Genomic DNA, 22,596 nt, shown 5'->3' on the forward strand with positions numbered 1-22,596 from the left:
GTGGGAATACACTGGGTTTGTTGTTGTTGTTGTTGTATATTATACAAAATTCATTTAATGTCTTAAAGTCTGTTCAATCAAACAAAGTCACATAAAAATAAAGTAGAGGAGAAATATGCAACATGTTTTGTTTTAATTGCCACTATATGATACACAGTTTAAATTATGTCTTAAATTCTGTTTCCAAACAAACAACTGTCACGTAAAATGCTGCAAAATTAAGTATTATGCTGTTTCACAACATCTTGTGAAAGTGTTCGTTTGTTACTCATGATCACTACATCATGCTTTGTTTAACATCAATCTGTTTGTATGTGTGCTTCTTGTGTGCATGTATATATATGTAATGTAAATATACTAATATGTATTAGTGATCATATACTTCCAAAATGACAGTTTTGTAATCCTTTTGCTCTATTGGTTTTTGTAGTCATCTAAATCAGAGTGTAAAAGAATTCTAATTGAGAGGAACTTCATCTAAGCGTGATTTTTCAATTATGATCCCCTGTTATTTTTTGATGATACTGAAATTCAGTTCATAAATGAATAGCAGTATTATGATTATTTTTTGTTTAAATCCGGTTGATATTGAATATGACGGTGAATTTCAATAAGAAAATAGTGTGTAATACGTTATATTACAGTAGTTGGGGCGCAGAAAATATATGGAATAGGACAACTAAGGACCAGTTTGGCCATAGATTTCCCAAGTAAAATTTGGGAAAAAGCTTGGCAAATAATGTCTAGCCATACAATTTGTCTTTATTTGGAAAATAATCCAAATTCTTGACTAATAAAACTAGTATTTGGGTCAAATTTCATTATTTGAGAACTTTTAAAAGCTCAAATTTTACACCAAAGTTTTTATCTTTTATAAAATGCTCACTATTTATTGACCCCAACTAACATGTGCATGTACGTAACAATACAACTTATATCTTGCTATGTATATATAGGTGGATATTGTATTAGTATCGTGACTGCTTTACACAGATATAATATAGAAATATATTTTCTCAGCAGACGTGTGCATGTAAATAACAATACAACTTATACAAATGAAATTTTAGTATACTTGGTTTTCTTCTGTTTCTCAACTCCTAAGAAAATGTTAGGCATATTTCTTAATTCTGCTAATACAAATTTATGGTTAGTTTTAATAATTTGTAAAACTTATGGGTATAAATCATATTTCTTAAAAAAGTGAAATAAGTTTCCCAAATATTATGGCCAAACACAAGGTGAAATTTCACCCAAATATTACTTTCCAAAAATATTTGGAAATCTATGGACAAACGCTAGCTAACTGTAATAAGTAAGTAGCTAGAGAGGTGTTAGGGGCCTCGAAGGGTAACTTTGGTGGACAAAGAGGGGATTGGTGGTGGAATGTGAGGTCCACGAGTAAGTGGAAGCCAAGAAGGTTGTTTATATAGCGGAGAGTACAGATGAGGTGGAAAAAAGGACAAACTAGGAGCGGTATAGGACGATGAAAGATGAAGCGAAATTAGCAGCTTCGAAGACAAAGATGACAACATTTGAACTCTCATATGGAGAATTAGAGAACAAAGACAGGGATAAGAAGTTCTATAGGCTTGCCAAGGCGAGAGAGGGGAAGGATCACGACCTAGACCAAGTGAAGTGCATCTAAGTTGCGCAAACTCTTCACTTTTGATGTCACACCCATGTCGGACTCTCCAAAAATACACTACTTTTGGCGTGAGCAACATAGAAGTGCATCAAAGATGAGGATGACAAAATATAGGTAGAAGAGGCACACATTAGACGATGATTTACGTGCTTCTATAAACTCTTAAATGTTGAGGAGGATAGGAGTATGTGTTAGGTGATATAAAGCACTCCAAGATGCGTTGACATTTTGGGTATCGTAGGTGTATAAAGTTTAAGGAGGTTAAAGGGGAAATTTATAAGATGAGAAGGGGAAGAGTGACCTGCCCAAGCGAGATCTAAGTGGAAGTCCACTTTGGAAGAGCGTTGGCAAGTATGTATGGAGTGGCTAATGGGTTGATTAACGTCATTATTAAGATGGCTAAAATGCTCAAAGAATGGGGGTAGAGTGTTTCGTTGTACACAAACTAGGGTTAGATCCAAAACTGTAATAACTATAGAGAATCAAGCTACTAAGTCACACTATAAAAGTTTAGGGAGTGGTAGAGATGAAGATGAGGAAGGATATGTGTATTTTGGAGAACCAATTTGGATTCATGCCAGGTGATCTACAACAAAAGCCATTCATATGGTGTTCATTGACCTAGAAAAGACATATAACAAGGTCCCACAAGAGGTTCTACAGAGGTTCTTGGAGTTGGAGTTTAGAGGTGTACCCCTGACATACATTAGAACGAAAAGGGACATGTACATTCGAGCCAAGATCCAAGTAAGAATAGTGGGAGGCTCAGAAAACTTCTCAATTGTGATGTGGTTGCACCATAGATCAACTTTTAGCTCATTTCTATTTGCCTTAGTGACAGATAAGTATGTGGCATTTTCAAGGCGATGTCTCATGGTGTATGTTATTTGTAGATAATATAATATTGATTGACAAGACATGCGCTGCAGATTTTTTGATAAACGGGAGGTCTGGAGGTAGATCCTAGATTCCAAAGGCTTTAGGCTTTTAGGCTGAGCAAGACTAAAATAGAGTAAATGGAGTGCAAGTTTAGTAATATGTCACAAGAGGTGGTTAGGGAAGTGAGGATTGATACTGAAGACATCCCCAAAGAAGAAGCTTCAAGTATCTTGATTTATAATCCAAGGAAATGGGAAGATCGACGAGGAAGCCGCACATCGTATTGGAGCGGGTGGATGAAATAGAGCTTCACATTTGTTATCCTATATGATAAGAATGTGTTACCAATACTTAAAGGTAAGTTCTATAGAGTGGTTGTTAAATTGACATCGTTGTATAGGGGTTGAGTGTTGGCAAATCAAAAATCCACACATTCAGAAGATGAAGGTTGTATAAATGAGGATGCTTGTATGGATATGTGGGCATTCTTGGAGAGACAAGATTATGAATGAAGATATAGTGGCAAGGGGGGAGTGGCCTCCATGGTGGATAAGACGCAGGCAACGAGGCTGAAATGGTTTGGGCACGTGAAGAGGAGGAACATAGATGCTCCAGTGAAGAGGTAGTGAAGAGGTGTGAGATGTTGGTAGTGAAAGGTCTGAGGAGAGGCAGAGGTAGTCCGAGGAAGAATTCAGAGGTAATTAGACAACATAAGAGAACACAGTTATCAAAAAGAAAAAAACATAGAGATCATGGATGTCAAGGATTGGGGTAGACAGTTAGCAGCTAGTCAAGTGATGACAGTTAGCAGCTAGTCAAGTGATTCTCTCTTTTCAGTGGTAGAGCATGGTTCTAGTTTGGAGCACCTATCTGCTCCCTTGCTCCGTTACCTGTATCGTCACTTTTATGCTAGCATTATCTTATTCATCCATTGTATTACTAGTGTTGTTTCTTGTGCTTTGGTTATCTTTACCATTTTTGATGTCAATACTTTGTCTTCAATATTTCCATCATAGCCTTTTTATCTCTTGCATTTTCAACATTTCTGAAAATTTTTTTCTTAAGCCAAAGGTTTATTGGAAACAACCTCTACCCTACAAAGGTAGGGGTAAGGTCACCGTACACCCCACCCTCTTCAGGCCACACTTGTGAGATTACACTGGGTATGTTGTTGTTACTTCATATTACAGTATATTATTGAAGTAGATTCAAGGTTGGTTTGCAAGAGATCAAAAATCAAGTCGAACTCGATTGTTTTGGGGTGTTTTCAATCGATGAATGCTTAATTTATCACCTGGATCCTTTTACTTAAGACTGTAAAGAATCTCTTGTTTATTGTTTAATTGTGTGATAGTGATTAGTTTAACAGAAAAATGCTTTAACATGATCCAGGGAAAGGATGCAGTACTGTGTGCGTTATCTGCACTCTGTATGTCGTGTCATAAAGCAATTTCTGCTGCTGATCCTGATGCTCCAGATACCATTTTGAGTCTTATTTTATCTGCATGCACAAAGAAAACGAAGAAGTATCGTGAAGCAGCTTTCTCCTGTCTTGAGCAGGTAAATATGCACTCTAGTTGTTTGAGCACCTTTATTCATGCAGCAGTTAAGTGAATAATTTTCTGTCTATGAAATATTTTCATCTACTTTTTTACAATCTTGGTGTTTGGGCCAGCATGCGTGCATTCCTGCAATTGGTACCAGTTAACTCTGTCCTCTCAGGCTAAGATGGATGGAAGGAAGTCACCCAGTGTTTTTGTCTCTGTTGGGGTTCTGTTGGGGTTTGAACTTGAGACCTCATGGTTCTCGTCCCACTTCATTGACTACCAGGCCACACCCTTGGGAAGTAGATGGAATTTTGGGTTGTGAGAGCTTTGGAGAAAAGCATCTTTGTCATTTTAGTGTTTTATCCTGGGGTTGTTTTCCCACATTCAGTGTGGTAGAAAAATATTACAATTCTTGCTAAACCTGGAAGCAAAAGCTTAACCAAATGCAAGATAAAACGATCATGTATCTTTTTTTTTTTTTTTGATCAGGTAAACAATTTCATTAATCACAGGGCCAAAATCAGCCATATACAAGCAGTATACCAAAAAGTAAAGAACCTAAAACACGTCATGGTTCTCTAACCTGGCACTACATCGGTGCACCAAAAATAAATAAGGGACCGGAGGTTACTCCTCAACTGCCCAAAAGTCTACAAAATGATCATATATCTTATCCTGGGTGGTTATCCCTTATCACATAAACCAACAACCCTGAAATGAAAGGACATAAACATTCATTGTTGAATAGTATCACGTCATTCAAACACATTCAACACTGGTAGTTTAGGATTTTGAAGATCCAATCTTTTAGCTTCTTTCATAATCCATTTAAATATGCTTAGATAATGTAAATATAGAAACATGATTGTACTGGGAAGGGGGCATTGAAAAGGTACTGGCATGCATGATGCGGTGCTCACATGGCATAGGTATATTCTGTAGAAGAACCCCAATAGTTGAATCATTCTCAGAAGTTGCAAGAAATGGATAACCAGATAGATATAGCTGGATCTAAAAGTAAAGCTGTCAATCAAATAGAACACTTGCCCTCTTCCAGGTAAAAAGACCCCCAATAGTTGAAGAATGCTCAAAAACCTTAACTTATGTCAAGAATGTTCAAGATTTTCCACCAAAGGGCTGAAGAATCAAAATTATGTGTTGCAAGAAGTGGATAGCCGGATAGATATAGGTCAATCAAATAGAACACTTGCATGTGTTTTTAAGCTGGAGCACTGCTTTTTGGCAAACTGGAACCGTGTCTCCAGGACTCCTTGCTATACAATCAGAAATTCCAGATAATGTTTTCAGAAAGAGTTTTCTTCCTAGAGGTAATTTTGTGTCATATGGTATAGTTAAATCTAGTCAAATGGTTGTTGAGGATTCATACAGTCAACACCAAATTGTTTGGATTGAGGCATAGCTGTTTGCATGCTATAATTGAACAGGCAAGGAACTAACATTATACTGCTGTACTGAAAGTTACAGCAAATCAAGTGCTCTTTGGGATATAAGTTACGCAACATAGATGGATTTAGTACATATGTTGTCTTACGGTTCATCTTTGCTCCGTTGCTTGCTTTCCATATACACTATGAAATAATCTGGGTAGAAAATAATTTACTTTATGCTTGTATAGTTTCTGCTCTTTATTGTATAGTTTAATATTTGATCATTTGGTTTAACATTTTAGTAGCTTCTTCATGTTTCATGGCATAAAATTTTATTTCCTTTATTCATCTCCCCTTTCAGGTTTTAAAGGCGTTCGATAATCCAGACTTCTTCAATAAAGCTTTTCCACAATTATTTGACATGTGCAGTCTGCAAATTAATACGACTGGTCAGAAAAATTTGTCAATTGATCTCGGAGGAGGTATTGCTTGAATTATTTTATTTGTCATTGCCCTCATGAAGGATGTACGCCAGTTGATGATATGCATATATTAACGTCTTTGAATCCCATTGTACACTCAATATTGAAAAATTCAATTTTTGCCCATCCAAAGCTTTCTTCTTGATTTCACGTCTGCTAGTTAGCATTAACTTGTGAGAGCTCTTACATTTTATGTTTGGTATTAAACTTTTTACTTCTTGACAATATCTAATTTGAACTGGGTGATCTCAATACCTTGAAGTGCCTCAATCTGCTTAGATCCTTAGTCTAGAAGTGTTGTAAGAGATATTACTTCGGCTTGGAGATACAATACTAATCATTGCCATCAAAGACTAATAAATATAAATCACCAAGTAAATGTGCAAATTTTTAGTAGAACATTAATAACTGAGGGTGTGTTTGGTATGGAGAAAATGTTTTTCAATTTTTCATATTTGGTAGGTCAAAATGTTTCTCTAGGAAGCAAGTTCCTTAAAAATGCGGAAAATGATTTCCTTAATGGACGTGGCAAACATAAGTTCCATAAGCCATAGTTCAAGTGCATTGTCTCTTGCCTTCTCACCCACCCCCAACCCCCACCGTTGACCATCCTACCCTATGTCACACTCAAAGCCCCACTTTCCACACCATCCCACCTCTAGTGTTAAGTTACATAAAAATACTTTTAAGATAGTATTTTTAACATGTTTTCCAAGAAAACATTTTAAAGGGAAGCATTTTCCTTCGGAGCAACTTTGTTGGAATTCATTTCAGACTCTTTAAGGCCTGCTTGGAAAGCTCCACCTTGCTTTGGACTCGAATGAATCTATTTCTGATATTGCCAAATCGGTCTTCATTAAAGGGTCAACTCAAGCTATTGCGTTTTACCTCCTCTGAGTCCCTATTGGATTTCTTATTCTAGATGTAATTGTATAGTTGGACATATTTGTCCAACAAGTAATTACGTGGTCCCATGGAATTGAGTGCAATTGAGGGGAGCAATTACACTCTAGTTCTGATGGTGGAGCAAAGAGTTGGTGGTTATTACAAGGTGTAATTACCGGTTGGCCTCTCTACTGCTTGGAATTATGGTGTAATTACCGATTGGCCTCTCTATTGCTTGGACTTAGAGGTAAGGTCTGTCTGCGATCTATCCTTCCCAGATCCCACTGTGCGGGATTTCACTGGGTGGGTATGTTGTAATTACCAGTTGATTTTTCAACTTCTTTCTTCCTTCTTTTTTAATATTTTTTATATATATATATATTTGTCACACATTAAAGCTTATTTACATATTCATTTGAAAAAATAAAGTGACAATTTCAGTTATTGTTGTTCGTCTCAATTTGTTCTCTTTTTTTCGTTTTGATTATGGCATGTGTCACGCTCATCTATTCAATAGTCAAAGAAGGAGTCTATCATTAGCAATATGCTAATATGTACTGTGTTATTACCTGGTGGGAAATCACCAATTCAAGAGTCATTGAAAGCCTTGATCTACAAAATCGACATAATTATTTAAGTTTTATTATTAGATTTTTTGAAATAAGATCAAACTATGTAATTACGCTTGTGCAACCAAATATGACATTGGGAATTACACTTCAATTACGTTATGAAAAACAAACGTGTCATTTTAATTACTATACTATGTAATTACTACCCTATTAATTAAAAAGTCTTTCCCGAACAAGCCCTTTAATAATCGTGCCGGACTTACAAGGAGATTGTAAAGTAATGTACTTAACCTTCGAGAAAGTTGGGCAACTCTTCAGGTTGATTTTGAGAAAGAACTTTTCTTGATCCATTTACCTTTGCTAGAGAACTATGAGAAAGTCGATGTAGTCGATGCTTTGATCTTCTTGTGAATTTTCTTGTCAAAAGTCATAAATCAAATCAAATTCCAAGTCTCATTCCCGACTACCCGTGAGTGAAGGGTGGACCAAGAGCCTTGTTTCCTATTGAATTTTCGTGGGGGAGTCATAAATGAAATCGAGTTCCAGTCTCATTCCCAACTAACCGTGAATTGGGGGAAGGGAAAGTCAATAGCTTTTGCACACATTTCGTTTGGTCATGCGCACTTGGGAATATCCTTCGCGCAAATCTACCTTCCTAAAGAACTTTGCCTATCTCAATCTATCAAACATTACTAAGTAAGGAATAAAACATTTATGAATGGTTGTTGAAAAAAGGCTTCAATGTAAAGAGGGAAACATCCCGAATTCACGCCAATGTGAGACACTGACAAAGGTGCATGAGGTTATGAATAAAACACGTGAAACATAGTTATGAACAGAACACAAGAGACATAAGGAGAAAGAGAATACATAGGTGAACATGGGTAAAAAACAGAGTCTAGAACTTGATCATGACTACAGTGGAAGGCATTGAGCCAAACAAATATTTTGTGACCAAGATCTCAATAGAACATGTGAGATTGGTACCAAAAGTATACATTTTATTCATCTGAGAGCTACAAATTTATAGTACAGGAAAGCAAACACACAGAAAATCAAATCCCTTGATTTTAGCAAATATGAGAATCAAGATATGATCTTATTTGATCAAATTACCTAAACTATTTATAGCAAATCTGAGATCCTACAAAATCAAATCTTAAATATTCACAAATCAACACCCCCCCTCAAGTTGGCATGTAAATATCTGTCATGCCTAACTTGTTTTCAACAATTTCAAATTTTGATTTAAACAAGCCTTTTGTGAAAATATCTGCAATTTGCTAATTTGGTGGGACAAAAGGCATGCCCACACTTCTTTCTTCAATCTACTCTTTTATGAAGTGCCTATCCACTTCAACATATTTTGTTCTACCATGTTGAACTGGATTATGAGCAATACTAAGCCGCTTTATTGTCACAGTACAACTTCATTGGTAAACCAAACACTTTTTTGAGTCCTTCCATCATCTTCTTGAGCCAAATCATTTCACAAATTACATGGCCATAGATCGGTATTCAGCTTCAGCACTGCTTCGGGCTATAACATTCTGCTTTTTACTCCTCCAGGTCACAATATTTCCCCAGATAAATGTGCAATATCCAGATGTAGACCTCCTATTAGCAGTAGAACCTGCCCTATCTGCATCTGTAAAGCTTTCAATGCCTTCATGTTGACTTTTTCTGAAAAACAATCTTTTTCCGAAAAACAATCTTTTTCCTGGAGATATTTTAAGATATTTTAGGATCCTTAAGCCCGCTTCTTGGTGCTCTTCCTTTGGAAAGTGCATAAATTGACTGACTAAGCTTACAACAAAAGCTATATCAGGTCGAGTATGTGACAAGTAGATCAACTTCCTCACTAGTCTTTGATATTGATTGTGGTCAACTAAATTTTCTCCTTTATTTACGAATTTTATAGTCGAATCAATAAGTGTTTCACCTGGATGACAACCACTCATCCTTGTCTCTTTTAGAAGATCTAGTACATACTTCCTTTGTGACATCATAATTCCTTCTTTTGATATCGCTACATCCATGCTAAGAAAATATTTCAATTGGCCCAAATCTTTAATCTTAAAATCCGAGGCCAACTTTTTCTTTAAATTATTCATTTCGGACAAGTCATCTCCTGTAAGTATAATATCACCAAATGCTAAATTTCTGCCAGGACAGGGGGAGCCACTTAGTGATCCTAGAAGAAATAGGCGGTTGGTTGGAAAGTTGAATTATCTCACAGTGACTAGACCTGACATCTCTTTTCCCGTGAGTGTTGTAAGTCAGTTTATGACTTCCCCTTGTGATAGTCATTGGGATGCAGTTGTTCGTATTTTACGATATATTAAGTCATCTCTAGGTAAAGGACTACTCTTTGAGGATCGATGCCAAGAGCGTATCATTGGATATATCGATGCTGATTGGGCAGGATCACCCTCTGATAGACGTTCTACATTCGAATATTGTGTTTTAGTAGGTGGTAATTTGGTGTCATGGAAAAGTAAGAAAAAGAGTGCGGTTGCTTGATCTAGCGCCGAAGCAGAGTATCGAGCAATGGCTGCAACAACCTGTGAGTTGGTTTGGATTAAACAATTGCTGGGAGAACTAAAATTTGGAGAAACAGGTAAGATGGAACTTGTATGTGGTAATCAAGAAGCCCTTCATATTGCATCTAATCCAGTGTTCCATGAGAGGACCAAGCACATAGAGATTGATTGTCATTTTGTTAGAGAAAAGATACTCTCGGTAGATATTGTTACAAATTTGTGAAGTCAAGTGATCAACTTGCATATATCTTCACCAAGTCCCTCACCAGTCCTCGTATTAATTACGTTTGTAACAAGCTAGGTATATATGACTTGTATGCACCAGCTTGAGGGGGAGTGTTAGAATATGAGTAGAAATAGGAATAGTATACAAAATCCTACTTCGAAAAGGATTGTATTGTAGTGTCTATAAATAGGGTGTCAATGTAATTATGTAGACAACAATTCAATAATATTTTTCTCTTATATTTTCTCACAAATAGTTACCCTTTTAAGGACTTTCACATATTTAAACGTAAAAGTCACTAGAATACTTAACACCTGCCATAAAGTTAAAAGCATTTTAATTTGGCTTTGTCATGTTGCTACTTTAATTGACTTAGAGTAATTGGTTTACTTTATTTGTTAGATAGAGGCTAGGTAAGCAAAGTAATATAAACTAAAATGGAATTGGGGCGACAAAGGGCTGAATCTCAGTAGATCGGCGGCAAGTTCACTCTCTCACTTACAATACTCCATCACGTATTTAAATTTTTTGCAAAGGATTCTACCCACCTGATAGAAATTTTACTTCTAGGCGGTCACTGCGACTCTTCCACCGCAATGACTTAGCCAACAACACGTGCCCTTCTTTATGGAAGCTATACCAATATGAAAGCTATATATTTGTGATGCAATTATTGAAAGAGCTAGATAGTGGTCTTTTTCTTCCTACCTTCTTTATGATATGTGGAATCTTTGAAAGTAATGCATGCATGCCTCAACTTCACACGATTTTAGTTACAAAAATAGCTATTTCCTTTTTTTACACTCAACTCTCTTGTGGATTCTAACTGCTGAACTAACCTTCACACAAATGCATAAATAGTATATAAGAGTAGAGAAATTTAAAACAATATGCATATATCATATTAAGAGAAAGGATTAGGTTAGAACTAATTGATCTACTTTAAAAGAGTTTAATCTAGAGAACACAAAAGAAGACAGGGCATATGACTTCATTGCCATAAAAAGCAACGAATGTTGTTCTTTCCTATTAGTTTTTTGTGGTAGTAGAGGGCAAAAAATTCAATGGGTTTTGTAGCTCAATATTGAAAGCTGATATGATCCGATACAATATAAAGGTCTAAACTAACAAGGGGTAAATCAGAATTAGGCTCTGGAGAATTACCTTTTGTATCAGTGAGATCTTGTGGGGTGGACATTTGGTTCTGATGAGAATCCTTGATCTCATTTTCTTGGTTTTTGTTTCTTCTCATGTAAACCTATAATTCCTTTGTTTGTTCCCTGTTCTTATGATTAATTGTATCATGAAAATGCTCTATTGTTTCAGTATCCTTATTTTCATTTTTTAAGTTGGGATCTATTACCTTATCTAGGTTGTTATTACCAAAAGAACTATTTCCTATATCTATCATAAAACCTGGATCCTTTTGTTTCTCACATGCGAGGTCAAGAAGATCTTTATCATCCCTCAAATCTTCACTATGTTTCTTCCCCTAAAGATGACTTTCAAAAAACAATTATGATTCCAAAAAGGTAACATCCATTGTGACGATAACCTTCCTAGTAATTGGGTCATAACACTTGTAACCCTTTTGACTAGGGGCATAGCCAACAAAAATATATTTTTTAGCATGTGGATCAAGTTTACTCCTATTATGATCGTGAACATGAACATGAACAAATACACTATACCCAAAAATTCTCAAAGATAGATCAACTGTCAATCTAGAAGTAGGGAAGTGTGTCTTGGACATACTGAAAGGGGTTTTAAAACCTAGAACGCGGGAGGGCATCCTGTTAATAAGTAGGTGGATGTCGAAAGAGCTTGTCCCCACAGAAATTTAGGGACCCCACTTGTGAGTATTAAGGCTCTAATTACTTCTATAAGATGCTTGTTTTTTCTCTGCTATTCCATTATGTTGGGATGTATCAGGACATGATCTTTGGTGCACTATTCACTTAGAAGTGAAAAAATTGCTTAGGTGGTCATTAAAAAACTCTCTCCCGTTATCACTCCAAAATATTTGAATCTTCTCATGAAATTGTGTCTCTGTCATAACATAAAAGGCCTCAAATATTTGTTTTACTTCCCCTTTGTCTTTCAATAGGTACACCCAGTTAGTCAAAGTGTGATCATCTATGAAACTCACAAACCACCTTTTTCCATTTACGGTTGCTATCCTTGAAGGTCCCCAAGAGTTTTGTGAAGAAAAGATGGAAGTCTGTGTTTAGCCATTTCACAAAATTTACATTGAAAAGATGATGTTTTATTCATAAACAACTGAGGTAACAAGAGTTTCAAATAATGAAAAATAAGATGATCAAGTCTATAGTGCCATAACATGACTTTATTATTAATTTGAATGGAGTTCAAACAAGTTGAACTAAAATTTACTGAATTGACACCATCTTCAAGAAAATAGAGACCTTCGAACTCTAGCATTGCCAATCCTCTTCCTCGAGACCTTGTCTTGAAATACACATGAAATATCATCAAAGATAGCACAACAATTAAGGTTTTGAGTCAATTTGCTGACGGATAAAAGATTGAGACAATTTTGGAATATGAAGGACATTAAAAAGTGTCAATAAAGGGGGTTAGTTTGACTGTCCCTTTTCCAGCAATTGCTGAGAAGGAACCATGAGGCTGCCATGGTTCCAATTGGGTAGTTTTCCATGGATTTTCCTGCAAGTCTCACAAATGTGCCAGTATTTTTCTGCAAAAATCACACCATGACTTTGTTTTCTTGTTATTTTCATTTTTCGCAGTAACTAAAACAGATGAATTTATATTTTTTGCTTCCAGATTGGAATCTATTTTTAGTATGACATTCCTCCTTGTTTCTTCATACCTTGCTAAAAATAGATATACCCTCATGTTCTTCCTTTTTCATTGCTTTTTTACGCTATCCTTCGAACACTCTTATTCATCATTATAGCATTGATCTAATTCTTGCCATAGGGAAATCATCTCATTGTAGTAAAAAGTAACACTTCTCTCTCCCTGCCTCGCTTTCCACAGTTTAATTTTTAATTCAAAAATTCGAGAGCCATTTTCTGCATCAGAACAAGTCTCTCTAACAGCCTCCCAGACATCCCTAGCAGTGGGAAGAAATAAATATGGTTTACCTATGACAGGTTCCATGGAGTTTAGTAGCCAAGCAATTACCATCGAGTTTTCTGAACTCCAGACTTTCATTTTCGGGTATCCTGGTTTAGGCTTTCTCATTTCTCCAGTCAAGTGTCCAAGTTTTCCTCGACCATCAATTACCAAATGGATAGAGTGCGCCCATTCCAAATAAAGTTCTCCATTCAGTTTGTGAAATGAGAAGAATCGCCGCCTTGGTTCATTGTTATCTCGGTCGTAACTTTGTTAACAAAACTCTCGGCTTCTGATAATGCCGCTGGGTGACATAGCCCAGTAAATGTTGTTTTAGTCATAAGCAACACAAGAATAAAATTGCTTGATACCATGTGAGATTGGTACCAAAAGTGTGTTTTATTCATTTGAGAGCTACAAATTTATAGTACAGAAAGCAAACACACACACAGAGAATCAAATCGCTTGATTCTAGCAGATATGAGATTCAAGATATGATCTTATTTGATCTAATTACCTAAACTATCTATAGCAAATTAGATTTGATTTTATCAGATCAATTAAGATCTTACAAAATCAAATCTTAAATATTCACAAATCAACATGTGATAGAATAAGTAGGATTTTATTAAGAGGTATGAGGAGATGTTTGATGAGTGACCTGGACTTTATGAAAAATTGTTGAAAGTAAGAGGATAGATATTTCCGAGCAGTTTTACTGCAGGAGTACGAATGGCAACTCAAAATTGAGTTTATCTTAGAACGATACACTGAAGGACACAAAAGAACTCGAAATGATTTCTATTAGAAAAAATTCAAGTACACTTTGAATAATCGTCAATGAAGATGACGTGTAGTAATGAAACACCAGAGCATAACTCACTTAGGCCTCAGACGCTTGATAGACTAAAGTAAAAGCAGACTTTGCCTGAGAATCAGGAAGACAATAGAAGGAAAAACGAGTATGCTTGCTGAGTTGAGATGAGTCCCAGTTTATGGTGAATAGGTGGAACGAACAACGTACCCTTTTTGGAGTTTAAATAGGTCGGATGCACCATATATGAAAGCATCTAGGGGGAGTCGATTAAAAGACAAGCTGTGGGTGATCTTGGATGATTGAGGCAGTAAAGTCCATCTGAATCATGCTCAACATCTATTATTTGTCCCATGCTGTGATCTTGTCTTCCAACAAGTTCATTCAAAAAGATAACTGAATGATTTAGTGTTTGATATGAACAGCTAATGGATGGGATTAAGAGGCAACGAGGTGCATAAAGAAAGGAATTTGGTGTCAAAGATGGTAAAGGGGTCAAGTGATCTACTCTTAAGTGTCATGGTCTAAGACTCATTGGTAAATGCGACTCCTGGAAGGGATTTAGAATAGGAAATAGTTGAGAAAAGAGATTTATTATCAGAAAATAAGAGCATGGAGTTACCAGTTTGGACAACAGATGCAAGTTGTGGATATGTCCGCTTACGCGACTCCTTTTACTTACGAAACTCGGTATTTAGATAAGGCAACCATCATATTGTTCAAACCGCCAAAGACTTTCTTATCGTTCAATGCTTCTAAATCCAGACGACGAAGGATACAAGAAGCTCAAATTCATTTGTCTAATTATGTCTTTTTATTATTTGCAGGTGATGAAAAGGAGGATTTTTCTTTTGGGCATGATAAGATGGTAAATTGTGTAACAGCATGCATCCAGATCGCACGGGCAACTGATATTATTCAACAGCAGAAGAACTTGATTGATTTTTTCTTAGTTTCACTTTCACCAAACTTTTCATGGCCAGGTATTGCCTCATAACGTTATTTATCCTTACCAAGAGGGTGAAACAGTTTTGCCTGTTCTCATATGCTTGTTTTGTTTCTGCAGTGAAAGTGTGTGTATTTTCGTCAACTAAAGAGCTATGCTCAAAGCTGCAACCTGAGACAGTTGGTTCTCAAGATACTTCTCAATATGCCAGCATAATTTCTTTTGCCCATGAGGTGATTTATTTCCCAAAGTTGCATCCTCCCCCCCCCCCCCCCCACACCCACCCCACTATTACTGTGCCTGGATTCTAATTACAATTCTGGTCCTTCCAGTTGTTTTGCAAAACCTCTGTGAAAGTACTTGAAATTATACAAACCGTAAAAATTGCCCAGGTATGTCATCTTCATTGTGCATTCCTAGCTTTCACGTGTCATGACTATTATTTCATCTCTTCCACTATCTACACCTGATTGTCTGTTGTTACGTTGAATGGAGATATCTCCATCCTGGTGTCTCTTCGTGCCCTTTTACTTATTCTTTTTCAGTTGCGATATCATCCCGACTTCAGTAATTCAGCTAATTTTCTCTGCTGGTTAGGACAATTAAGTATGGATCTTCTGGTCACTCAATCATATATCTAGGGTGATAGAACTTAGTAACTACTCTGTAAATTTGGTGTCCGTTCCTCCCCCCGCAAGGTTCTAAGTACATGCATTTAGCAGTTATTCTGCATTATAAGAAATTTTAATGATGCTGAAATGAACTCTGGTCTCATCATCCATTTGAGAAAAGTTCAATCAGGTTAACATTTATGACTAGAAATTTCAATTATTGAAATCATTTTTAGGAAATGAAAGGTGATATTCTATGATTTCGTGATCAAATTTGTTAGAAGGTTTTGGGGTGATACCTTTTGATCTGAGCTGTAATATTTTTGTGTGTTTGATATTTCATTGTGAACCTAAAGTTTTTATCCATGCACAAACACAGGTTCACATAGCAGCTTCAGAGTGCCTTCTGGAAATGGTGAACTTATTGAAAGCTACTGGACAGTTGCCTGGTGGAGAAGTGGCATTCAGCCGCGAGTTTGAGCAAGTCTATGATGTGGAAAAGAATGAGCATGCTAAGTCTTTGCTCAAGAGATGCATCGACATCCTTGAAAACCTCAAAAAAGAGCAGAAAGTTTCAAGTTAAATTCATTGATTATATTTGGACTACAGGATGCCTTTGCATGGAATGCAAAACCCATTGCAGCTGCATTTGGATCTGCTAGAGGCTGCGCTCTCCCCTACGGAGGAGAAAATAGGTAGCCAAAAAGAAGAGAATTAAATACAAAGATATTGAGCTTGTCAAGCAAAGGTGAACACTGCTTCACTATAATGTAATGTCCACTATAATGTAATGTCAAGTCATGATCACGCAGAGATCAATCAATTTAACTTTGAATCTTTTGATATGGTAATGAAATATCTGATGGAACTTTTCTTTTTGTATGTGTCATTCTGCTGTTATTAATCCTGAACATTCAAAATTTATGATTATTTAGGATCTCACATTTGCTTGGTTATATTTTGATAACTATCTAAAAGTGGAGGACTAAGTGATGACCTACTGATATAATTTCTACTTTACATTCGATATGAATGTTCTCAGCTTCCCTCCACATGCGTTCCGTCCCATCGAGGAAAAGAGATTATGATTGTACTTCCTCTGTCCACCATGATTGGACAAGTAAAGATGGACAGAGGGAGTAGTAATTTATATATCTCATCCACTATGCTTCTTTCTTGCCCATAATAATTTCTGCTGCCAATCCATAATTTGTCTATAGATCCTTTGCCATTGACGTGGCTTGGACCAAACTTGTGATGAAAGTGATCAAGTAAAGAATGCAGATGGCCCGCCACTTCCTCATGATCTTCGTACAATGGACATTTTGAATTTTCAATGCAACTCCATCTAATTAATTTATAATTGGAAAGCATTCTGTCGCACAGCCAAATTGAGGATAAGTGTCCACCAGGGTGCAGCACTTTTATTACAAACTAACTTCATGACACTTTGAAATTCCCTTCTCTACTTCAAATAGTGAAACGTCATTATAACAACGAAGGGCTGTTATAAAGATGTACGAAGGGCCGTTATAAAGAGGTTTGACTATATATAATTACTATATCCATATTTTAACTTTCTTTTTGCATAAATTTCATGAAACTTACATATGCCTGTCTGATTCGATACTTTGAGTAGTTGATATCAAGATATTTAACCCTCTAGTTGATCTTGGATAGCACTACTTTTTTCATGCAAGTAGAGTTTTTGTGGACACTTATGCTTTCCCTAGTCTCAATTAATTTGATCATTTTCTTTAGCAATACAAACCTTGAGGCCAGAGAACTAAAATGAAAAAGAAGACATACGCTTCAGCACTCGAAGCTTGTAACTATTTATAATCAGATTAACACAAATGAACTCTATTGCTCTGGAAAATTAAATATTCTTGTCATTACAAAGATACTAATATATTTTTAAAATATCTTGTAGTCTTTAGACATATATAAATTTTATTTCGAATATATTAAACAGCAGTAACCAAATTCGCATAAAAAAATGAATGCATTGACCATTATGTTCCAAATTCCTTTATTATCCTTTTGGGTGGCCAAAGAGAGTACTAACTTTATTAATATTGTGGGTTTACGCGTAACTATTTGTTATAATTACCAAACATTTGACTGGATTATAAATAGTTTTAGCTCTACCTCTCATTTACCAAATGTACGTACTTCCTCCTTTAGTTTTTACTTGCCACGGTTTTTTTTTTTTTTTCCAGAATCAAACGATATAAACTTTTATCAGTATTTTAAGATGTATTTTTCATCATATTGAAATGAGAAAATTATAACTTATAATACTTTTCGTATAGTTTTTGAATATTCAAATTTTAGTTTTAAAATATTGAATTAATCTAACCTAATAAGCTTTGAAAATTAGTCAAATTTAACTCTCGAGAAACGAAACATGACAATTAAAGAGAAACTGGGGAAATATTGGATTAATATTATGATACACTATATGAGGATGATGAGTGCTGGAGGAATAATTTATCCAATGGTGTTTCATCCAATTTTTGAATGATTGATATAGGGATAATAGTCCGAAAAACACGTGTATTTTGCTTAAATTTGCAGTTACGCATACTGAACTTTGCGGGGGTCCTATTACCAGCAAATTAAATGTCATAGACCCAAATATGAGTGACTTTAGATATTTGACCCCCATAAGAAATGTCTTTGAAGAATAACCTTCCTTACTTTTTAATATAGTACAAGTACCCATTTTGCCTCTCTACATCTCAAATATATTTTAAAACTTTCCATACTTATTTGTCTCTCAAATTTTTTTTTTATTATTTTCACTTTTTATTTTTTCTTTTTCTTTTATTATTCTCTTTTTTATTATTTTCACTTTTTTTTATTTTTCCTTTAATTTTATTATTCTACTTTTTATTATTTTTACTTTTTATTTTTTTCTTTAATTTTATTTTCATGTTTTAATTTATTTGTCTCAACCTTTATTTTTTTTCTTTTTTATTTTTTCTCAACCATTATCTATTTTTTTTTTTAATTCAATTGTCTTTTAATCTTTATTTTTTGTTTTTATTATTTCTCTTTTTATTTTTCCAGATTTTTCTCAAATACACTCGTTGTTCGGGATAACTTGCCTCATTACATGGCTCCTCGAACAGTCATATTTCAAGATATTCCAAAAACTTCAAAAGTTCATTCTAACAGAGAAAGCCCGAGCCTTGGGAAGTCTTTGCTTAAGGAAATGGGTAAAGGAACTTCATTTTTCTTTATTGAAAATTGCTGTTAAGGCTGAGTGTCATTCTTCTATACCATTTACAGTTTCAGAATTTTCTAGAACTGAATGTTTACACAGTATTCTGTTTATCTTGTTTTTGTGTTTAAAGAATGGAGTCTCCTCAAAAGATGTATGCTAATCTCCATATTGTATAAGCTGGACATGATAGCTCTTTCCTAGTGAAGTTTAATTTTCATTACTCTACTTCTTATCGATAGCAATAAACTATCAAATTTAGTAGCAAAATTCATTATCAAAATTTATTCTGTCAGTGTGTATAACTTAAATGCTATTTAAATTTATTTGTAAGGTCGTGACAAATGTATTACTAAAAAAGAGGATATCATGCGAGCCCTCAAAGTCTTAAAATTTTACTGCATTATTGGTAAATAGTTCAAAATGATGCTAGTGTCAAATCTTGCCCATGGGGCATAACTTTTATCTGGGTGAATTTTGTGTCACTCTCTTTTTCTTTAACATTGAATATAACTTTATTATTTTACAGTTCAAATCATAATTCAATGTTGAGTTTCTAACTTACTTTAGTAATCTTTCTTTTTCTATTGCAATTTTCGTGCAGAGAGTGACATCTTCTATTAAGACTTATGTTGATACTTCTTTAGGTGGGATTATGAGTCGTATTACGGTAAATTTCATAGTAGATTTATTACTCCATAGAAACAACATCATTATATCAATAATTGTGTTGATTGTATTGTTGACATTATTAATTTTTTCTTTTTGATATAGTTTCTAGAGTCCAAGTGTGATTCTATTGTGGAGCTTATTCAGGAATTACATAAACCATGCGATGGACGAGGAGTTGGCATTGCAAATTTCAAGGGGGTGAATGAAATGCAGGAACAAAATATGCCTATTCTTGAAGATGAAGTCAAGTTTGAAACCAGTTTCCATATTTGTGCCAAGCTTCAAAGCAGAGAAATTGATCTTTCAACACCTCCTGATGACTTTCTTTCTAGAAAAAGAAAGTGGCACAAAGTATCAGATGAAGATTATGGTCCTAGATTTGCTCTAATAACTCCACGACCACCCGATGTTTCTATTATATTTCTATAAGATGAATTTTGTACTGCTGATTTGTACCGTTGAAGACGTAGAAAATTCTTAAGAGGATTTAGGTTTGTCTTTTGTTTCTTTATGATGTTTAAAGATGGTCACTCAAGTTGTAATTGACAGTGTTTACTTTCAACTAATTTGCCACGATTTTTGCTTATCCTTTTGTAAATTTTTGCATTATTTTTTCTTATTTTATTTTTCTTATTAGTTTAATACTTGCTCTTTCGACTTTTTGATATAAAATTTTTCAATCTTGATCTTTTTTACTAGTGAGTTTATTTTTGTCAAGTCAAGTTATACAAAGGTCATAATATATTCTCTTTTTTTGAGTTATCAACTTATGTTAGAGAATCTCATAAGTTTGACATAGTGAAATAGTGTAAATTATTTCACATACATTAATTTTTTGAAAAATTCCTAAGATACATTTTGCCTCTAAAGAAAGAACTACATAATATTCAATTAGTTAGACTTAGTGAAATAGTATAATTATTGTTCCTTTGATGTTTAATTCTTGCCTCTAGGGAAAGAGTTATAGATCATCTGTCAAATCATTACAAACTAAAGCAATGTCAATTCTTGCCCATGGGGCACAACTTGTTCTTTTGTGATTTACAAGTCTTGCCTCTAGGGCAAGAGTTATAGATCATCTGTCAAATCATTATAGATTCCAGACTAAGAAAATGTCAACTCTTGCCCATGGGGCACACCTTGTTCTTTTGTGATTTACAATTCTTGTCTCTAGGGAAAGAGTTATAGATCATCTGTCAAATCATTACAGATTATAGACTAAGGTAATGTCAACTCTTGCCCATAGGGCACAACTTGTTCTTTTGTGATTTGAAAGTCTTGCCTCTAGGGAAAGAGTTATAGATCATCTATCAAATCATTATAGATTACAGATTAAGGCAATATTAACTCTTGTCCATGGGGCATAACTTATTGTTTTGTGATTTAAAAGTCTTACCTCTACGGCAAAAGTTGTAGATCATCTGTCAAATCATTACAGACTAAGGCAATGTCAACTCTTGCCGATGGGGCACAACTTGTTCTTTTGTGATTTAAAAGTCTTGCCTCTAGGGCGAGAGTTGTAGATCATTTATCAAATCATTACAGACTAGGGCAGTGTCAACTCTTGCCCATGAGGCACAACTTGTTCTTTTGTGATTTAAAAGTTTTACTTCTAAGGCAAGAGTTGTAGATCATCTGTCAAATCATTACAGCAATGGAACACAACTTATGTTTTTATGATTTAAAAGTCTTGCCTCTAGGGCAAGCGTTGTAGATCATCTGTCAAATCATTATAGCAATGGGACACAACTTATTCTTTTGTGATTTAAAAGTGTTGTCTCTAGGACAAGAGTTATAGATCATCTGTCAAATCATTATAGACTAAGGCAATGTCAACCCTTGCCTATAGGGCACAACTTGTTCTTTTGTGATTTAAAAGCCTTGAATCTAGGGCAAGAGTTGTAGATCATTTGTCATTATAGACTAAGGCAATGTCAAATCTTATCCATGGGACACAACTTGTTCTTTTGTGATTTAAAAGTCTTGCCTCTAGGGAAAATATTGTAGATCATCTGCCAAATCATTACAGATTAAGGCAAAGTCAATTGTTGCCAATGGGGCACAACTTATTATCTTGTAAAAGTCTTACTCTAGGGCAAGAGTTATAGATCATCTATCAAATAATTATAGATTACAGACTAAGGGAAAGTCAAATCTTGCTCATGGGGCACAACTTATTCTTTTGTGATTTTAATTCATTAATATATCAAGTTAACATTACCTTTTAATATATATATATATATATATATATATATATATATATATATATATATAAAATTAAAATGCTAAGTAACTTTTATAAACAATCAATAAGAAGGTATTGAGTTAAATACTTTACTACAAGTTAAAACTTCATATAAATAAAAAGGCATTCGTGATTGAAAGTTAAAAGTACTTGTCACTAACTAAAATAGGGGATCAAAGAATCCTATTATAACTACTATTTTGATCCAACTTCTCGGATAAAAAGTAAAACTAATCATGTTTTTTTATTTTTCTTTCTGTATCTTTTTGCATATGGATGAAGGATAGGAGTGTGGTGACAATTTAATTTATTGTGCTCGGTTCTTTTGCATCTTGAACATCTGTAATTGTTTCTTGAAGATTATATTCTGTAAGGATATCTGGTTTTTTGTCTTCTCCCAAGCAGAACCTTCATATCTGGGGGTTTTGTGATCAGATCCTTTATGCTATCTAGAACAATACATGATGATGTGCTTCCAAATGGTAGGATTTCTCCCTGGTATGTTTGTAGCCAAGATTGTCTTGAGAATCAATGAGAACAATAGATAGACTTATTCATATTTCTCCTGTTTATCGCTGCAATTGCATGAGTGCATGGCATCTCATCTTTTTGAAATACCAAGCATTGACAAGTCCTACTCTTCAGGTACAATATATTCAACTCCTTCTTCTCTTACAATAAATCTTGTTGCATCAATAGGGTCTACCTGTAAATAAAATGATAAATAAATGATAATTTATATTTGTTGTAATCTTGAAAGCTATAGAATGTGATTAAAAGAAGAGAAGAGAAGAGAAGAGAAGAGTGATT

At 34.8% G+C, this 22,596-nt stretch overlaps 1 protein-coding gene across 6 annotated transcripts in view; it reads left to right on the forward strand.

Moving 5' to 3' along the window:
• Positions 1 to 16,522, forward strand: part of LOC107845889 (proteasome adapter and scaffold protein ECM29) — a 59,377-nt gene extending 42,855 nt beyond the window's left edge. For all 6 annotated transcript variants that reach the window (XM_016690384.2, XM_047398200.1, XM_016690386.2 and 3 more), the window contains 6 exons: positions 3,920 to 4,087; positions 5,824 to 5,944; positions 14,911 to 15,066; positions 15,150 to 15,262; positions 15,362 to 15,421; positions 16,020 to 16,522. In XM_016690384.2, coding sequence (XP_016545870.2) covers positions 3,920 to 4,087; positions 5,824 to 5,944; positions 14,911 to 15,066; positions 15,150 to 15,262; positions 15,362 to 15,421; positions 16,020 to 16,223 — 822 coding nt within the window. In that variant the 3' untranslated portion in view covers positions 16,224 to 16,522. The remainder of the gene's footprint in view (positions 1 to 3,919; positions 4,088 to 5,823; positions 5,945 to 14,910; positions 15,067 to 15,149; positions 15,263 to 15,361; positions 15,422 to 16,019) is intronic.
• Positions 16,523 to 22,596: the final 6,074 nt, after the last annotated feature.

The sequence above is a fragment of the Capsicum annuum genome, chromosome 10 (genome assembly GCF_002878395.1).
Source record: "Capsicum annuum cultivar UCD-10X-F1 chromosome 10, UCD10Xv1.1, whole genome shotgun sequence".
In the NCBI taxonomy this organism is placed as follows: Eukaryota; Viridiplantae; Streptophyta; class Magnoliopsida; order Solanales; family Solanaceae; genus Capsicum; species Capsicum annuum.